Below are 21425 nucleotides of genomic sequence, written 5' to 3'. Positions count from 1 at the left end.
GAAAATAGTAAGGCGATGAGACCGGCATCAAACGACAGCTAGCGAAGCCTAGTTTCTCATACATATGCTCACATTTTCCAAATAATCGTCTAACTATCGAATTTTAGGCAAAAACTTGAAAAAATTACCCAAATGACTCGATAAGCAAATTTTGGGTGAACCACTGTGCGAAAACGGAAAATAGTAAGGCGATGAGACCGGCATCAAACGACAGCTAGCGAAGCCTAGTTTCTCATACATATGCCCACATTTTCCAAATAATCGTCTAAATATCGAATTTTAGCCAAAAACTTGAAAAAATTACCCAAAAAACTGAAAAAGTAAATTTTGCGTGAACCACTGTGCGAGAACGGAAAATAGTAAGGCGATGAGACCGGCATCAAACGACAGCTCGGGAAGCCTAGTTTCTCATACATATGCCCACATTTTCCAAATAATCGTCTAAATATCGAATTTTAGCCAAAAACTTGAAAAAATTACCCAAAAAACTGAAAAAGTAAATTTTGCGTGAACCACTGTGCGAAAACGGAAAATAGTAAGGCGATAAGACCGGCATCAAACGACAGCTAGGGAAGCCTAGTTTCTCATACATATGCAAACATTTTCCAAATAATCGTCTAACTATCGAATTTTAGGCAAAAACTTGAAAAAATTACCCAAAAAACTGAAAAAGTAAATTTTGCGTGAACCACTGTGCGAAAACGGAAAATAGTAAGGCGATGAGACCGGCATCAAACGACAGCTAGGGAAGCCTAGTTTCTCATACACATGCTCACATTTTCCAAATAATCGTCTAACTATCGAATTTTAGGCAAAAACTTGAAAAAATTACCCAAAATACTCGAAAAGTCAAGCTTGCGTGAACCAATTATTTTATTGTTTTTCATGAGGATTTTCACAAAGTGTACATGAAAGGATTTTGGATTACTTAATTTGGAATAGTGTTGCTGACAGCCATTGCACGTTTGGCGACCACATACTTGGCATTCGATTCCATCTGCTGAAGAAAACTAGGCTTCCCTAGCTGTCGTTTGATGCCGGTCTCATCGCATTACTATTTTCCGTTTTCGCACAGTGGTTCACGCAAAATTTACTTTTTCAGTTTTTTGGTTAATTTTTTCAAGTTTTTGCCTAAAATTCGATAACTAGACGATTATTTGGAAAATGTGAGCATATGTATGAGAAACTAGCCTTCGCTAGCTGTCGTTTGATGCCGGTCTCATCGCCTTACTATTTTCCGTTTTCCCACAATGGTTCACGCAAAATTTACTTTTTCAGTTTTTTGGGTAATTTTTTCAAGTTTTTGCCTAAAATTCGATAGGTGGACGATTATTTGGAAAATGTGGGCATATGTATGAGAAAGTAGGCTTCCCTAGCTGTCGTTTGATGCCGGTCTCATCGCCTTACTATTTTCCGTTTTCGCACAGTGGTTCACCCAAAATTAGCTTATCGAGTCATTTGGGTAATTTTTTCAAGTTTTTGCCTAAAATTCGATAGTTAGACGATTATTTGGAAAATGTTTGCATATGTATAGGAAACTAGGCTTTCCTAGCTGTCGTTTGATGCCGGTCTCATCGCCTTACTATTTTCCGTTTTCCCACAGTGGTTCACGCAAAATTTACTTTTTCAGTTTTTTGGGTAATTTTTTCAAGTTTTTGCCTAAAATTCGATAGGTGGACGATTATTTGGAAAATGTGGGCATATGTATGAGAAAGTAGGCTTCCCTAGCTGTCGTTTGATGCCGGTCTCATCGCCTTACTATTTTCCGTTTTCGCACAGTGGTTCACGCAAAATTTACTTTTTCAGTTTTTTGGGTAATTTTTTCAAGTTTTTGCCTAAAATTCGATAGTTAGACGATTATTTGGAAAATGTTTGCATATGTATAAGAAACTAGGCTTCCCTAGCTGTCGTTTGATGCCGGTCTCATCGCCTTACTATTTTCCGTACTCGCACAGTGGTTCACGCAAAATTTACTTTTTCAGTTTTTGGGTAATTTTTTCAAGTTTTTGCCTAAAATTCGATAGTTAGACGATTATTTGGAAAATGTTTGCATATGTATGAGAAACTAGGCTTCGCTAGCTGTCGTTTGATGCCGGTCTCATCGCCTTACTATTTTCCGTTTTCACACAGTGGTTCACGCAAAATTTACTTTTTTAGTTTTTTGGGTAATTTTTTCAAGTTTTTGCCTAAAATTCGATAGTTGGACGATTATTTGGAAAATGTGGGCATATGTATGAGAAACTAGGCTTCCCTAGCTGTCGTTTGATGCCGGTCTCATCGCCTTACTATTTTCCGTTTTCTCACAGTGGTTCACCCAAAATTTACTTTTTCAGTTTTTTGGGTAATTTTTTCAAGTTTTTGCCTAAAATTCGATAGTTGAACGATTATTTGGAAAATGCTTGCATATGTATAGGAAACTAGGCTTCCCTAGCTGTCGTTTGATGCCGGTCTCATCGCCTTACTATTTTCCGTTTTCTCACAGTGGTTCACCCAAAATTTACTTTTTCAGTTTTTTGGGTAATTTTTTCAAGTTTTTGCCTAAAATTCGATAGTTGGACGATTATTTGGAAAATGTGGGCATATGTATGAGAAACTAGGCTTCCCTAGCTGTCGTTTGATGCCGGTCTCATCGCCTTACTATTTTCCGTTTTCTCACAGTGGTTCACCCAAAATTTACTTTTTCAGTTTTTTGGGTAATTTTTTCAAGTTTTTGCCTAAAATTCGATAGTTGAACGATTATTTGGAAAATGTTTGCATATGTATGAGAAACTAGGCTTCGCTAGCTGTCGTTTGATGCCGGTCTCATCGCCTTACTATTTTCCCTTTTCACACAGTGGTTCACGCAAAATTTACTTTTTTAGTTTTTTGGGTAATTTTTTCAAGTTTTTGCCTAAAATTCGATAGTTGGACGATTATTTGGAAAATGTGGGCATATGTATGAGAAACTAGGCTTCCCTAGCTGTCGTTTGATGCCGGTCTCATCGCCTTACTATTTTCCGTTCTCGCACAGTGGTTCACGCAAAATTTACTTTTTCAGTTTTTTGGGTAATTTTTTCAAGTTTTTGGCTAAAATTCGATATTTAGACGATTATTTGGAAAATGTGGGCATATGTATGAGAAACTAGGCCTCGCTAGCTGTCGTTTGATGGTCTTATCGCCTTACTATTTTCCGTTTTCGCACAGTGGTTCACCCAAAATTTGCTTATCGAGTCATTTGGGTAATTTTTTCAAGTTTTTGCCTAAAATTCGATAGTTAGACGATTATTTGGAAAATGTGAGCATATGTATGAGAAACTAGGCTTCGCTAGCTGTCGTTTGATGCCGGTCTCATCGCCTTACTATTTTCCGTTTTCCCACAGTGGTTCACGCAAAATTTACTTTTTCAGTTTTTTGGGTAATTTTTTCAAGTTTTTGCCTAAAATTCGATAGTTAGACGATTATTTGGAAAATGTGAGCATGTGTATGAGAAACTAGGCTTCCCTAGCTGTCGTTTGATGCCGGTCTCATCGCCTTACTATTTTCCGTTTTCGCACAGTGGTTCACGCAAAATTTACTTTTTCAGTTTTTTGGGTAATTTTTTCAAGTTTTTGCCTAAAATTCGATAGTTAGACGATTATTTGGAAAATGTTTGCATATGTATGAGAAACTAGGCTTCCCTAGCTGTCGTTTGATGCCGGTCTTATCGCCTTACTATTTTCCGTTTTCGCACAGTGGTTCACGCAAAATTTACTTTTTCAGTTTTTTGGGTAATTTTTTCAAGTTTTTGCCTAAAATTCGATAGGTGGACGATTATTTGGAAAATGTGGGCATATGTATGAGAAAGTAGGCTTCCCTAGCTGTCGTTTGATGCCGGTCTCATCGCCTTACTATTTTCCGTTCTCGCACAGTGGTTCACGCAAAATTTACTTTTTCAGTTTTTTGGGTAATTTTTTCAAGTTTTTGGCTAAAATTCGATATTTAGACGATTATTTGGAAAATGTGGGCATATGTATGAGAAACTAGGCCTCGCTAGCTGTCGTTTGATGGTCTTATCGCCTTACTATTTTCCGTTTTCGCACAGTGGTTCACCCAAAATTTGCTTATCGAGTCATTTGGGTAATTTTTTCAAGTTTTTGCCTAAAATTCGATAGTTAGACGATTATTTGGAAAATGTGAGCATATGTATGAGAAACTAGGCTTCGCTAGCTGTCGTTTGATGCCGGTCTCATCGCCTTACTATTTTCCGTTTTCCCACAGTGGTTCACGCAAAATTTACTTTTTCAGTTTTTTGGGTAATTTTTTCAAGTTTTTGCCTAAAATTCGATAGTTAGACGATTATTTGGAAAATGTGAGCATGTGTATGAGAAACTAGGCTTCCCTAGCTGTCGTTTGATGCCGGTCTCATCGCCTTACTATTTTCCGTTTTCGCACAGTGGTTCACGCAAAATTTACTTTTTCAGTTTTTTGGGTAATTTTTTCAAGTTTTTGCCTAAAATTCGATAGTTAGACGATTATTTGGAAAATGTTTGCATATGTATGAGAAACTAGGCTTCCCTAGCTGTCGTTTGATGCCGGTCTTATCGCCTTACTATTTTCCGTTTTCGCACAGTGGTTCACGCAAAATTTACTTTTTCAGTTTTTTGGGTAATTTTTTCAAGTTTTTGCCTAAAATTCGATAGGTGGACGATTATTTGGAAAATGTGGGCATATGTATGAGAAAGTAGGCTTCCCTAGCTGTCGTTTGATGCCGGTCTCATCGCCTTACTATTTTCCGTTTTCGCACAGTGGTTCACGCAAAATTTACTTTTTCAGTTTTTTGGGTAATTTTTTCAAGTTTTTGCCTAAAATTCGATAGTTAGACGATTATTTGGAAAATGTGAGCATGTGTATGAGAAACTAGGCTTTCCTAGCTGTTGTTTGATGCCGGTCTCATCGCCTTACTATTTTCCGTTTTCGCACAGTGGTTCACGCAAAATTTACTTTTTCAGTTTTTTGGGTAATTTTTTCAAGTTTTTGCCTAAAATTCGATAGGTGGACGATTATTTGGAAAATGTGGGCATATGTATGAGAAAGTAGGCTTCCCTAGCTGTCGTTTGATGCCGGTCTCATCGCCTTACTATTTTCCGTTTTCGCACAGTGGTTCACGCAAAATTTACTTTTTCAGTTTTTTGGGTAATTTTTTCAAGTTTTTGCCTAAAATTCGATAGTTAGACGATTATTTGGAAAATGTTTGCATATGTATAAGAAACTAGGCTTCGCTAGCTGTCGTTTGATGCCGGTCTCATCGCCTTACTATTTTCCGTTTTCACACAGTGGTTCACGCAAAATTTACTTTTTTAGTTTTTTGGGTAATTTTTTCAAGTTTTTGCCTAAAATTCGTTATTTAGACGATTATTTGGAAAATGTGAGCATATGTATGAGAAACTAGGCTTCCCTAGCTGTCGTTTGATGCCGGTCTTGTCGCCTTACTATTTTCCATTTGTGCACAGTGGATCAATCAATTTTATAATTTTCTTTATCTTGTTAGTACACCTTGCGGTTATTGAGGGAACTAAATTTTAATGTTGGATCACCTTATTATTTTCTAGATCTTTTTTTGGTTTTTTGTGTGTTTGAAATGTAATTTTTATGAACAAATACTTTATTTAAATTAATTAATTGCCTACAAAGTTCCTTAACAGTGTTCTGCTAATGGCAGTAACAGAGAACTGTTAAGTCAGTGGTTTGTGTCTCTACTAGTTAAATTCGGAATTTATCTTCACACACATAAATGTCACGACGATCAAGAATATATATACTTTATGGGGTCTCAGACGAATATTTCGAGTAGTTACAAACAGAATGACGAAATTAGTATACCCCCCATCTTATGGTGGAGGGTATAAAAAGGAAACAATTGCTATATTATTGCATCAGTATCAAGTTATTGTTAATTTCGGACCATAATTGAATTGAATATTGGAGACCATAGTAGAAATCATTTTGTAAAATTTAAGCCAAATCTAGTAAGAATTACGACCTTTAGGGTCTGAAGAAGTAAAATCTGCAGATCGGTTTATAGGGGAGCTGTATTAGGTTTTAAACCGATTCAAACCATATTCGACACGTATGTTAAAGGTCATGGGAGAAGCCGTTGTACAAAATTTCAGCCAAATCGGATAAGATTTAGCGTACTATAGAGGCTCAAGAAGTCAACATCCCAGATCGGTTTATAAGGCAGCTATATCAAGTTATGAACCGATTTCAACCATATTTGGCACAGTTTATGAAAGTCATAACAAAACACCTCATGCAAAATTTCAGCTGAATCGGATAATAATTGCGCCCTCTAGTGGCTTAAGAAGTCAAGACCCCAGATCGATTTATATGGCAGCTATGGACCGATTTGAACCATATGGACCGATTTGAACCATACTTAGCACAGTTGTTGGAAGTCTAAACAAACCACGTCATGCAAAATTGGTTATGAATTGCTCTCTATAGAGGCTCAAGAAGTCAAGACCCCAGATCGATTTATACGGCAACTATATCGGGTTATGAACCTATGTGAACCACATTTAGCACAGTTGTCGAAAGTCATAATAAAATACGTCATTCAAAATTTCAGCAAAATCGGATAATAATTGCGCCCTCTAGTGGCTCAAGAAGTCAAGACCCCAGATCGGTTTCGACCATATTTGGCACACTTGTTGAAAGTCATAACAAAACACCTTATGCAAAATTTCTGCTAAATCTGATAATAATTGCGCCCTCTAGTGGCTCAAGAAGTCAAGACCCCATGACCGTTTATATGGCAGCTTTATCAGGTTATGGACCGATTTGTACTATTCTTAGCACAGTTTTTGGAAGTCATAACAAAACACGTCATGCTAAATTTCAGCTAAATAGGATAATAGGCCCTCTAGTGGCTCAAGAAGTCAAGATCCAAGATCGGTTTATATGACAGCTATATCAAAACATGGAGCGATTTGAACTATTCTTAGCACAGTTGTTGGAAGTCATAACAGCACACGTCTTGCAAAATTTCATTCCAATCGGATAAGAATTGCGCCCTCTAGCGGCTCAAGAAGTAAAGACCCAAGATCGGTTTATATGGCAGCTATATAAGGTTATGGACCGATTTGAAACATACTTAGCACAGTTCTTGGAAGTCATAGCGAAACACGTCATGCAAAATTTCATTCCAATCTGATAGGAATTGCGCCCTCTAGAGGCTCAAGAAGTCAAGACCCAAGATCGGTTTATATGGCAGCTATATCAGGTTATGGACCGATTTGAACCATACTTAGCACAGTTGTTGGAAGTCATAGCGAAACACGTCATGTAAAATTTCATTCCAATCTGATAGACTCAAGAAGTCAAGACCCAAGATCGGTTTATATGACAGCTATATCAGGTTATGGACCGATTTGAACCATACTTAGCACAGATGTTGGAAGTCATAACAAAACATCTCATGCAAAATTTCAGCAAAATCGGATATGAATTGCTCCCTGTAGATGCTCAAGAAGTCAAGACCCAATATCGATTTATATGGCAGCTATATCAGGTTATGAACCGATTTGAACCATACTTAGCACAGTTGTTGGAAGTCATAGCGAAACACGTCATGTAAAATTTCATTCCAATCTGATAGGAATTGCGCCCTCTAGAGGCTCAAGAAGTCAAGACCGCATATCGATTTATATGGCAGCTATATCAGGTTATGGGCCGATTTGAACCATACTTAGCACAGTTGTTGAAAGTCATAACAAAACACGTCGTGCAAAATTTCATTCCAATAGGATAAGAATTGCGCCCTCTAGTGGCTCAAGAGTCAAGATCCAAGATCGGTTTATATGGCAGCTATATCAAAACATGGATCGATATGGCCCATTTACAATCCCAACCGACCTACACTAATAAACCGATTCATTCTTGCAAAGAGTGGTCTAAATGTTTCTCTTCTTCCGTCGCTAAGCACTGAAGGTTTAGTAGTAGACAGACTTGAAATAAGTCTCATTACTGGCTGGCCTCCTCTATATATGGCACACGATTCAGAGATGCCGCCTTCAAACCTAAAGTCGCTGGTTGTAGCCGCTTCTGTAGGGAAGAACAGCCCCATTGTAGGAAGTGATGCTAACGCACATCACCAGATTTGGGGAAGTTTGAATGTCGACGCAAAGGGTGAGCTGCTTATCGAATATATTGTAAGTTGCAAACTGGTGATTTGTAATAAAGGGGATAAACCGACCTTTATTACCAGGAACAGACAGTTGGTACCAGACATTACCTATGTATCGGAAGATATAAGTGGAAGGATATGCGACTGTGAAGTGTTGGATTACCACAGATTCTCTGATCATCGTTGTATTGACTTCAGCCTTGGAGAAAATACTGCAGAAATAGTCCCCCGGCTAAACAGAAGAAAGGAGGATTGGGATAAATTTCGGCACAAACTCTGCACGTCCATCCCTTCTAGACCAGAAAAGGAAGTGGAAACTAGGGAGGATATAGACATAGTGGCCAAGCGGATCACGAAGGACCTGAATGACCCAGTTGTGTCAGCATGCCCTAGTGCCACGCCAAGGGGCAAACGGCGTCCGCAATGGTGGACCCCAGAGCAGGTTGGTCTAAGAAAGGACTGCAGAAAACTCTTCAACAAAGCAAAAACCACAAGAGCACCACACAATTGGGACGTCTATAAAGCTGAGCTAAGAAAATAGAAGGGCTAGCTGAGAAAAGCTCAGAACAATCCCTGGGTAGAATTCTGCAGCTCCGTGGAGGATACATCTAAGGCCTCTAGGCAAAGGAAGATTCGGTCCTCGAGACCTATTACAGTGGGATATATTCAGAAGTCAGAGAATGTATGAACAATGTCTAGTGAGGAAATACTAGAACTACTCTCTTGATACACATTTCCCTGGAAATTCTCCAACTGACAACATGGCGCCAGAAGAGTTTGTCACCGGTATGCTTTCGTCGGAGGCTATTAGGGAAATTGTGTCTGAGCCGAAAATCCTTTGGGCGATAAGAAGTTTCGACTCCTTTAAGTCGCCAGGTCCTGATGATGTATCACCGGTTAAATTACAAGCTGTGGCTGATAGACTGGTTCCCTGGCTTAAGGAGATGTACTCTGCTTGTAATAGAATGTCATATGTACCTGTGGGATGGAGGGACACGAAGGTCATTTTCATTCCGAAAGAAGGAAAACCCTACCACACGAAGGCGAAAAATTTTCGTCCTATTAGTCTGTCATCCTTTATCCTGATGACTCTGATGGAAATATATCTTAGGGCAAAGATCCCTGGAGATCGCCTGTCGCAGCGGCAGCATGCATAAAGTAAAGGCAAATCCACTGAAACAACCCTTCACGGCCTAGTCGGCTACATAGAGGGTTCTCTCGCTGTCAAGGAATATACAATGGTAGCATTTCTTGACATTGAAATGCTACATTCAATAATGTAAAATCGAAGTCAATCATGAAGGAATTGGAGTTTCTAGGCATCAACTCTACCGTAAGAATGTTTATTAATAACTTACTTACTAAAAGATGCATTACGGCAGGCTTGGGATCTGTGGATCTAAAAAGATGGGTCAACAGAGGAACTTCTAAAGGAGGTGTACTGTCTCTTCTACTTTGGAACATAAGCATTAACAATATATTATTGGCTCTGGAAGAAAAAGGTATGCTGATGATGTGGCAATTGCGGTTATGGGAAGGTTTCCTAGCACTCTAAGAGATATACTTCAGGAAGCTCTACGTGAAACACCGAAGTGGTCTACCGAAAGTGCTCTAGGTATAAATCCGTTCAAGACAGTAGTAGTTCTTTTCAGCAGGGGATACAAGTTACCTACCGTGGAACCTGTCTCCTTGGGTGGAGAGAATGTTTCATTTAGAGAAAGCGCAAAATACCTATGTGTTTTGCTGGACAGCAACTTGAGCTTCAAATCCAACATTTTGGAAAGGGCAAGAAAGGCAACTCTTGCCCCTACCACCTGCAAGAGAGGCATTGGCAAAAGTTTGGGGTTTAGACCGCGTGTCATGCATTGGGTATATACTGTAGTTGTCAAACCTATAATGCTATATGGTGTTGTGGTCTGGTCAACGGAGCTTCAAAAGTCCTCCTACAATACTCAACCGGATCCAAGGGATGGCTTGTTTGTGCATCACAGCCGCAATGAGGAAGACACCATCTGATGTACTGACTTTAATGCTACGTCTTATTCCTCTGGACATTGCGGCTAGACAAATTGTAGCGGCCACTACCGTGAGAAAGCTCCCTTACTTTCTCATTGGTCACGTGGCGTCTACGGACATTGTGTTATCCTTTACACAATATCCGATGTTCCAGGCAGTGTGGATTACACCCTACCTGAGCCGCTTTTTGATAAAAGTACTGTACCACTACTCCTGACAGAACCGATTGGATCTACGGTATCCCTGGTAACAGAAGTTACATAGACTTCTATACGAATGGTTCCAAACTAAACGACCAGGTGGGCTTTGGGGTGTACTCTAAAGATCTAGAACTGGTCACATCGAAAAGTTTACCCGACCACTGCAGTGCGTATCAAGCGGAGATCTTTGCAATTAAGGAAGTGGTGGAATGCCTAAGATATAATGTCATTACGACGATTAGCATAAATATCTTCTCAGACAACCAGGCCAGTATTAAATCCTTGGAAAATGTATTTCTGAACAGAAAAACCGCCCTCGACTGTCGCAGATCTCTCAACGAGATGACTGAACAGTTCAAAATTCACCTCTTCTGGGTGCCGGGCCTCAGAGATATCCCCAGGAATTGTAAAGAGGACAAGCTTGCGAGACTTGGAACTATCCTACACATTCCAGGGATACTGGAATCTATGGGTATGCCTCTAGTGACATGTAAGCTAAGTTTTCAGGACCAGGCGTGGAGGACAGCGAATAATAGATGATCACAAAGAGAGGGGCTGTGAGTATTCCAAAACTATGTGGCCTAATCTAGTGTTGAATAGGTCTACTGCGTTGCTGTCAGTGGCTAGAACAGACGTCTCAGTATTTGTGTCCGTCATGACAGATCACTGTCTAATCGGAAAACATGCTGGCAGACTGAAGGTTGCCAGCAACGACTTTTGCAGAAGCTGTGAGGACGTCGAAGAAGAAGAAGAGACTATAGAACACCTTCTGTGTGTATGTTTCGCTCTAGCAGTCAGAAGGAGTTCCACTTTAGGTTCTCATTTCTTTGAAAACTTGTCTGATTTAGCGGAAGTGAACATTCGCAAGTTATTGGGCTTTTTAAAGCGATCTGGATGGTTCAACGGTAGGAAAAAGAAGGTATCTTCCTTGTGTCAGCATGTCTTAGTGCGCAGTAAAGAGGCAAATAACGACCGTCATGGTGGACCCCAGGTCTGGTTGGTCTAAGGAAGGTCTGCAGAAAACTCTTCAACAGAGCAAAAGTCACAAGAACAAGGCTGAGCTAAGAAAATGTATGGGCGAGCTGAGAAAGGCTCAAAACGAATCCTGGCGCGGAGGGAAACGAATGATAGATGGTCACAAAGAGAGGGGCTGTGAGTATTCCCAAACTACAATATGGGGCCTAATCTAGTCTTGAAGAGGTCTGACATGACAGGTCGCTGACAGACTGAATGTTGCCAGCAACGACTTTTACAGAAGCTGTGAGGACATCGAAGGAGAAGAGACTATATAACACCTGTTGTGTGTGTATCCCGCCCTAGCAGTCAGAAGGACTTTCACTTTAGGTTTTAATTTCTTTGAGAACTTGTCTGATTTAGCAGATATGAACATTCGCAAGTTATTGAGGTTTTAAAGCTATTTGAATGGTTCAACGGTAGGTACTAGAAGGCATCTTCCTTCTTCTGTTCTGTGGTATCACAGTGGACGAAAACGTCTAAGTGAGTCTGATGGCAGACTGTCACTTAAACCTAGCCTAACCATGGACAATTCTTATTCATAATCCTTAATTTGCTTAAAAAGAGATACCGGGCAAATAACTCGACAAATGCGATCCATGGTGGATTGTTTATACGATACAGGAAGGCCGAACTAAGCACGCTTTTTATATCCTCCACCATAGGATGGGGGTATATTAATTTCGTTAGTCTGTTTGTAACACCTCGAAATATGCGTCTGAGACCCCATAAAGTATATATATTTTTGATCGTCATGTCATTTTAAGCCGATCTAGCCATGTCCGTCCGTCCGTCTTTCTGTCGAAAGCACGATAACTTTCGAAGTAGTAAAGCTAGCTGCTTGAAATTTTGCACAAATACTTTTTATTAGTGTAGGTAGGTTGGTATTGTAAATGGGCCAAATCGGTCCATGTTTTGATATAGCCGCCATATAAACCGATCTTGGGTCTTGACTTCTTGAGCCTGTATATGTCGTAATACTCGTCCGATTTAAATGAAATTTTGAACATAGCGTTTTGGTATCACTTTCAACAACTACGCTAAGTATGGTTTACATCGGTCCATGTTTTTATATAGCTGCCATATGAACCGATCTTGGGTCTTGACTTCTTGAGCCAATAGAGAGCACAATTCTCATCCGATTTAACTGAAATTTTGAGCGTAGTTTTTTGGTAACACTTGAAACAACTACGCTAAGTGTGGTTTTAATCGGTCAATGTTTTGATATTGCTGCCATATCATATTGCTGCCATTTTGCATATAAATCGATCTTGGGTCTTCACTTCCTGAGCTTCTAGAGGGTGCAATTCTGTTCCGATTTGACTGAAATTTTGCACGTGTTTTGGTATCACTTTAAACAACTGTGCTAAGTGTGGCGCAAATCGGTCCATTACCTGATATAGCAACCGATCTTGGATCTTGACTTCTTGAGCCAATAGAGCGCGCAATTCTCATCCGATTGGGCTGAAATTTTGCAAGAGGTGTTTTGTTATGACTTCCAATAACTGTGCTTAGTATGGCGTAAATCGGTATAGAACCTGATATTGCTGCCATATAACCGATCTGGGATCTTGACTTCTTGAACCTCTAGAAGGCTCTATTCTCATCCGATTTGGCTGAAATTTTGCACGAGGTGTTTTGTTATGACTTCCAATAACTGTGCTCTGTATGGCGTAAATCGGTATAGAGCCTGATATAGCTGCCATATAAACCGATGTGGGATCTTGACTTCTTGAACCTCTAGAGCGCGCAATTCTTATCCGATTTGGGTGAAATTTTGTACAACGGCTTCTCTCATGACCTTCAACATACGTGTCTCATATGGTCTGAATCGATCCATAGCTTGATACAGCTCCCATATAAACCTAGCTCCCGATTTTGCTTCTTGAGCCCTTACAAGGCGCAATTCTTATCCGAATGAACTGATAACACAATGACTTCTACAATGTTCAGCATTCATTTATGGTCCGAATCGGACTATAACTTGATCTAGCTCCAATAGCATAACAGTTCTTATTCAATATTCTATGTTTGTCTAAAAAGAGATACCGCGCATAGAACTCGACAAATGCAATCAATGGTGGAGGGTTTATATGATTCGGCCCGGCCGAACTTAGCACGCTTTTACTTGTTTTCTATTCCTCTTGCTTCGTGGCACATTTTCAGGTCCTTCATTGCACCCATTGTCTTTCCCAGATAATAATTACTATTTTTAGTTTTTTTTTTTTTTTTTTTTCTCTGTATGCATAAATTCTAAAAATATCAACAAAATGGTCTTCACTTACCTTTTGGCGGTGACGAATGATAATAAAGGCCTTGAAATCGACGTCGACGTTTAGGGGGCATTTTCAATATATAATTGTTGGAAAACAATTCCCTCTAATTATTTAGTCACGTACAGCGATGTCATCAAGGCTAGTAGTGTTCTATGGTTCGATTTTCGTTTTACAATTCTCATCGGTGAAAAGGACACAAAGCGGTGGCGTTAGTAGCGTTGACAACAAACCGACTGCGAATACCAACTGTTAGCGCTTGTATGACAAATGTTTTATGGTGGAGAATTTTTGGAATTTTCTCAACACTCGCGCTATTTTTTTTTCACCTTTGTTATCTTTACAAAACTGATTTATATTATTCACTGTATGTCTTTCTTTCTATCCTTTTTGCTGAAAGTCCATTTATCTTGGCGTGTGTAACTCCGTTCACCTCATTTTAAAATCGTGTCCAAAACTAATTTGTCAATGCATGTTATGAAGAAGTTTTGAGTAGGTTTTCCACTTAGTTTTGACTACAGCCCATTTATTTTTTTTTTTTTTCATTTGTTTATTTGCAGTCGTAGTAAAACTTTATATTTTTTCACATTCTCCACATTTATTTTGTCACTATCCTGTTGGAAAATTTCAATAATAAATATTTGTTTGCTGTAATGACGTTAAGTGGCATACACACGCTCATGGTGCATTTAACGCCCACAACAATAATGAATATGAGGCATTTCCTTTGATGATATCGCAAAAAAGAGATAAATTTCCGTTTCCGTTTCCGTTGTAAGTCAATATTCTTTAGACTGCAGATAAGCTGAAGCTAAGACCTACAGCAACACACAACCATAGAACAAGAAATTGATTGTGTTGATACCTTCATTACCCCTGTTGTAACACTAAGAAGTATTGATCTAAGACCATATAAAGTATGCCAATTCTCGATCGACATAATGCATCTGGCATTGATATGCCAAAACTGAATTCTGAGTAAAATTGAAAATTTTGCCCATTAACATTCCACTAAGCAACAGGGGCAAACATCTCACACATCAATGAGTGCAGTCCGACTCAAGTTTAAGCTCAATGATAAGAGGCCTCTTTTTTATAGCCGAGTCCGAACGACGTGCCGCAGTGCGACACCTCTTTGGAGAGAAGTTTTACATGGCATAGTACCTTACAAATGTTGCCAGAATTAGGAGGGGAGAACCACCGCTAAACATTTTTTTCCTGATGATTTGGCCAGGATTCGAACCCAGGCGTTCAGCGTCATAGGCGGACATGCTAACCTCTGCGCTAAGGTGGCCTCCATTCCAAGTAAACTCACCTATATGGTGAGCTCTCCATATAGTCCGATTTAGGACAAACACAACACGGACGTCGCACAGTGGGAGAAAATCGAAGAAAACTTGTAAAATATATTTCGTGTGGGATAGGGTAGAGATATATCCTAGAAATTTGAAATGGTTAGAGCTGAGGTGTTAGAAATGGTTAGAGGTGAGGTGCGTGCAAAATTTCAAAGTCTTAGGTTGCCCGGGTGCCTTTTCGCCGGCCCCTAAAATTAGTCACCTCGGTATTTCGAAAAATTGTTCGGGCTGGCAAATCTTCATTTGTGGTCCGATTTTCAAATTTCTTTTTTTGGAAAAACGAATTTTGAGTTTTGCAGATAAAAGTGTATTTAAAAAAGTAAAAATTAAATTTCCCGATTTTTTTACAAAAATCCCCAAAATTCCCCTTTCGGGCAAAAATGGTTCAAAATCAGCATTTTTTAGTAAATTTTCTGTTGAGGCTACAAACATAGTTAGGTGCAAAACATTTTTTGTGTGCAAAATGTCAAGGCCCTAGGCTGCCTGAATGCCTTTTGGCGGCCCCTTAAAATGGTCGCCTCGGTATTTCGAAAAAGTGTTCGGGCTGCCAAATCTTCATTTGTGGTCCGATTTTCAAATTTCTTTTTTTTTTTTTTTTTTTGGAAAAATGAATACAGATATTTTAGTACTTCCTGTTTGAGTTTAGAAGATAAAAAAGTCCTTAAGAAACTAAAAATTAATTCTCCCCGATTTTTTTACAAAAATCCCCAAAATACCCCTTTCGGTAAAAAATGGTTTCAAAATCAGCATTTTTTAGTAAATATGCTGGTGGAAAAAATTGTTTGCTAAAGGATGACATATGAAGGGTGACTTATGAAGTAATAACAAGTAAGAGTGTGCTACATTCGGCCGCGCCGAATCTTATATACCCTCCACCATAGATTGCATTTGTCGAGTTCTATGCGCGGTATCTCTTTTTAGGCAAACAAAGAATATTGAATAAGAACTGTTATAGCATAAGCATGGAGCTATATCAAGTAATAGTCCGATTCGGACCATAAATGAATGCTGAACATTGTAAAAGTCATCGTGTAATATTTCAGTTTATTCGGATAATAATTGCGCCTTATAGGCGCTCAAAAAGCAAAATCGGGAGATAGGTTTATATGGGAGCAGTATCAAGCTATTAATCGATTGAGACCATATTCGACATGTATGTTGAAGGTCATGAGAGAAGCCGCTGAACAAAATTTCTGCCAAATCGGATGATAATTGCGCCCTCTAGAGGCTCAAGAAGTCAAGATCCCAGATCGGTTTATATGGCAGCTATACAAGATTATGAACCGGTTTGAATCATACTTAACACAGTAGTTGGAAGTGATATCAAAACACTACGTGTACGTCAAGACCCCAGATCCGTTAAATCGATCTATATCAAGACATTGTCCAATTTATACCATATTCGATTCGATATCGCGGGTCTAATACAACTCATTAGACCCGCCTTAGACCTTTAATCGGGAGATCCGTCAATATAGGAGCGATATCAAGATATTGACCGATTTCACACACATATACCGTGATATAACCCACACAGAGACCTACCTCACTTTAATCGGGAAGTAGGTCTATGTGTGGGGTATTACGACATTGCTCGATTTGGACCATTTTCGACACGGATATCGTGTATCTAAGACATCTCATAATGCCAAATTTCAGCAAAATCGGGTAATAAATGCGACTTTAATGAGCCTTAGACCCTAAATAGGAAGATCGGTCTGTATGGGAGCGATATCAAGATATTTACCGATTTCAGCGAAATCGGGTAATAGATGCGCCTTCTATGGATCTTAGACCTTTTTACGGGAGATAGTTCTATGTGTGGGGTATATCAAGACATTGTTCTTTGATTGGTACCATATTTGATATGAATAAATATGATATGAATATAGACAACTCACTGTGCCAAGTTTCATTTGGTTTCTTTGGTCCTTAGACCTTAAATCAGGACATGGTTCTATATGGGAGCTATATCAAGAATATTTTGATTTGCACCATATTCAATCGAACGTTAATAGGCCCAAGACAACTCACTGTGGCAAATTTCAGCGAAATCAGGTAATAAATTGCGACTTCTATGGGCCTTAGACCTTTATTCGGGAGACCGGTCAGTATATCAACGCATTGTCCGATTTAGAACGAATTCGATAAGGATATCGAGGGTATAAAGATCACAATTCACTGTGAGAAATTTCAACGAAATCGGATAAAAAATGCAGCATCTTTGGGCAGTCGACCATAAATCGGACGATCGACCTATATGGGGGTACAACAAGATATTGCCCGATTTGAACCATATTCACTGTGACAAACTCAAGACAAGACAAGACAACTCACTGTGACAAATTTAAACAAAATCGGGTAAAACATGCGACTTCTATATATAAAGTCATTGTCCGATTTGGACCATATTTGAATATCGAGAGTGTTAATAAATGTGGCTTCTATGGGCCTTAGACTTAAATCGGGAGATCGGTCTATATCATGACATTGTCCGATTTGGAGCGTATTAGATACGGATATCGAGAATCTTAAGACAACTCACCCTTAGACCATAGGCCTCAGATGAGTCACAAATAGACCTTATACCTTAAATCGGTGGATCGGTCTATATCAAGACATTGTTCGATTCGATATGGATATCGAGGATCTTAAGACAACTCTAATACTTAACTTTTTCACCTTCACCATAGGATGGGGGTGTACTAATTTCCTCTTTCTGTTTGTAACTTCTCGAAATATTCGTCCAAGACCTCATAAGGTATACATATTCTTGATCGTCATGACATTTTAAGTCGATCTAGCCATGTCCGTCCGTCTATCTGTCTGTCGAAAGCAAGCAAACTTTCGAAGGAGTAAAGCCAGCCGCTTGAAATTCAGCAAGAATACTTCTTATTTGTGTAGGTCAGTTGGGATTGTAAAAGGGGACATATCGGTTCATGTTTTGATATAGCTGTCATATAAACTGATCTTGAATCTTGACTTCTTGAGCCTCTAGAGGGCGCAATTCCTATCCGATTTGGCAGCAATTTTGCATGACACGTTTTGTTATGGCTTTCAACAACTGTACTAAGTATGGTTCAAATCGGCCATATAACCTGATATAGCTGTCATATAAACCAATCTACCGGTTTGTCATCTTGAGCCTCTAGAGGGCGCATTTGTTATCTAATTTGGTTGAAATTTTGCATATGTGGTTTTGGTATGACTTTCAACAACTCCGAAAGTCAAATCTGTCTATGACCTGATATAGCCGCCATGTAAACCAATCTCTCGATTAGACTTCTTGAGCTTCTAGAGGGCGCTGCTCTTTTCCGATTTGGCTGAAATTTTACACATATCGTTTCGGTAACAAATGTGTTTGATCCAATTCAGTTCATATCCTGATGAAGCTGCCTTCTTGAGTCCTAGACAGCGCAATTCTTATCATATTTAGCTGAAATTTTGCATATGGTATGACTTCCAAAAACTGTGACATATATCATCCAAATCGGTTCATAACCTTATATAACTGCCATATAAACCGATCTCCCAATTTGACTTTCTGAGCCTCTTGAGGGCGCAATTATTATTCAATTTGCCTGAAATTTTCGAGGTGATATTTTTCTATGACTTGTACGGTCCATAGCGGTCAATAACTTATAAAGCTCATATATATTTGAAAAAGTAATTCAAAGAACTTGGCAAATAAGATTCATGGAGGAGGCCCGGCCCGGCCGAACTTACCATGCGTTTACTTGCTTTTTACTAAATGCGGCTTCAATGGGCCTAAGACTCTAAATCGGGAGATCGGTTTATGTGGGGCCATATCCAGATATAGTACGATGTAGTCCATCTCCGAACTTACCTATGGAATTCATTTTTAAAGACTGTAGCGTAATAACCACAAACAGCCGGACAGAAGAAGAATAGACGGTCGGACGGGCATGGCTAGATCGTCTTGGAGTTTTACGTCAATCAAAAATATATACGGTTTTTAGGGTCGAAAGTGAGTGCACCATGGCGCAGAGTTTAGCATGTCCGGCTGTGACGCAGAACGCCTGCGTTTAAACCCCAGCATGAACACCAGAAAAATTTTCAGCGATGGTTATCCCTTTGTTTATCCCTAACAAGTTTTGTCCTATACGTTAAGGGGTCTCCTCAAAATATTAGAGGAGACCACTTAATGATATATGTGCCGGATCAACTACATTGAAGAAGTAATGCATCTCCAAATCGAGAATCTGTTCTCCTAATACCGGGAACAAACCAAGTGTAACAAATTTGAGGGATTCTCACGCGCGCTGCCATAGGACATATAGTGCAGTACATGGTTCTAAGCCTTTTTGGAGTGCTCAGAGCTCCTTCCGAAAGGAAACCGATCCTCTATCCATTTCTATCGGATATCATGCCCGCGATTATTGTCAATCCGGCATTAGTATATAGAGTCTCTTGTCAACCCCGCATTCGCATTGGGCATCGCCTTTAACAAGTTTAGTAGTTCGAAAAATTAAAGGTACGAAAAATTTACAACCGAGCCAATAACCAAAGACCATCCCTTTCTAGCTTATTCGTCGCCTTCCCTTGAAATTTGTCCTTAAACTCAGTTCATATTTGTCCTAAGTGTAAAGATTTTTCAAGGACTATACAATCCACCACGCATTCAGACCCAACCATCCTCGAGTTCAAAGCTCTGAACGCTGCTGAACTTTTCAAAGGTTAGGTTAGGTTGAAAAGAGGGTGCGGATATTAATCCGCCCTATGCCACAATGGACATACACCTTAGCCAGTAATCTACTTGTTGTGCGCTCTTAATACTAAAATACTTTTCATTTAAGATTGAATATCGGAATTTCAATTGAGGTGATATTTCGTACACTCGTCCAGCAGTTCCAGTGACCGACTGATTTCATACCCCCAGAGATGGGACCTACACACAGAACTTATCTTGCTTCCCCAAGGCAGCCTGCTAGGGATCGCAACTTCCCAATGCAAGTATGTGTCTACAAGAACATTCCGATTTGTGAACGATTGTACGATCATGCCTTCACACCCCTACGATGGTGACATATGCGATGAATGGAACGTCAACCTCACCGTCGTTTCTTCTTAGTTCGTGGGAAGAAATTTTAAGATATGCGCCACTAAATCCCTATAGGGATGATTGAGCGTCGAACATTGTGTCGTGGAAAATGGAACCTCGAACTTATCGGATGACTTCAGCCTTCCATTGGACGAGTGTATGGCCTTTCAGGCAGATAAACGTAAACTCGTCCAGCAGTTCCAGTGACCGACTGATTTCATACCTCCAGAGATGGGACCTACACACAGAACTTATCTTGCTTCCCAAGGCAGCCTGCTAAGGATCGGAACTTCCAAATGCAAGTATGTGTCTACAACAACACGTTGTACGATCATGCCTTCACTCTCCTACGATGATGACATATGGCGATGAATGGAACGTCAACCTCACCGTCGTTTCTTCTTAGTTCGTTGGAAGAAATTTGAAGATATGCGTCACTAAATCCCTATAGAAAGATAGGGAAGATGGAACCTCGAACTTATCGGATGACTTCAGCCTTCCATTGGACTCTTTTTGACTACAAAGGAAGTACATCAGCTTTTAAATGGGAAAATCGAGTGCGTCCCACTTGTAACAAGGTAGGCCTAGCCAAACCGTCTTGTCTACTACCAGATCACCGTGGACGCATCTCATTTAAGTTGTACAGTTCCTAGATCTGAGTATTAAACAGAACCAAAAAAGGAAATTCAGCAGATGCAAAGACAATCTCACAGTCCTGGGGCTCAAGGCTCTGAATACCCAGGCGGTTCTGTGGCATACCATTTACCGTTTATCTGACTGAAAGGCTATACACTAGTCCAATGGAAGGATGAAGTCACCCGATAAGTTCGAGGTTCCATTTTCCTCGACACAATGTTCGACGTCCAATCTTCCCTAAAGGGAATACGTACAATCAAGATCCTATCCTGAAACGGTCTGGGTGACAGATAGTCTAAGACCCTCCCCAGTTTCTTCCGAGCATCCAAAGAAACAAAATATTGTAGAACTGCAATCATATCCCTCTTTCTTCTGCTTGCTAAGTTTCATGTTTCATAGCCAATGTTCATAGTCTTTAACCGATGAGTTCCGTTTCTGAGACACTGTGAGCCTTTTTTTTAACAGTATTAATATTTGAATTCCCTAAACCCCACATGCTTCTTAACGGCAACTACCTAAGCCAATCCAACTTTCAGAATTTTGTATGATTGAAATGGCTTAGCCCTCAAGGGTCTATTAGCGATATGAGATCACTTGTCTGTTGTTGTTGTTTTTCAAATTAGAAGCAATGAAATCACTCATATCTCACTTCCTGCGACATGCAATACAATCACAGACTCGCACACATCCATAAACACTATTCGCATTTCGACACCATTAGTATTT

General features: G+C 39.7%; 1 protein-coding gene across 10 annotated transcripts in view; it reads right to left on the bottom strand.

The window, feature by feature from the left end:
- LOC106087756 (arginine kinase) overlaps positions 1-21425 on the bottom strand; it is a 159395-nt gene that overhangs the window by 102101 nt on the left and 35869 nt on the right. For all 10 annotated transcript variants that reach the window (XM_059369207.1, XM_013252897.2, XM_013252901.2 and 7 more), the window contains exon 2: positions 13659-14260. In XM_059369207.1, the coding sequence (XP_059225190.1) occupies positions 13659-13719 (61 nt within the window). In that variant the 5' untranslated portion in view covers positions 13720-14260. The remainder of the gene's footprint in view (positions 1-13658; positions 14261-21425) is intronic.

The sequence above is a fragment of the Stomoxys calcitrans genome, chromosome 5 (assembly GCF_963082655.1).
Source record: "Stomoxys calcitrans chromosome 5, idStoCalc2.1, whole genome shotgun sequence".
Lineage (NCBI taxonomy): Eukaryota > Metazoa > Arthropoda > Insecta > Diptera > Muscidae > Stomoxys > Stomoxys calcitrans.
This window is presented reverse-complemented; position numbering and strand designations above follow the sequence as displayed.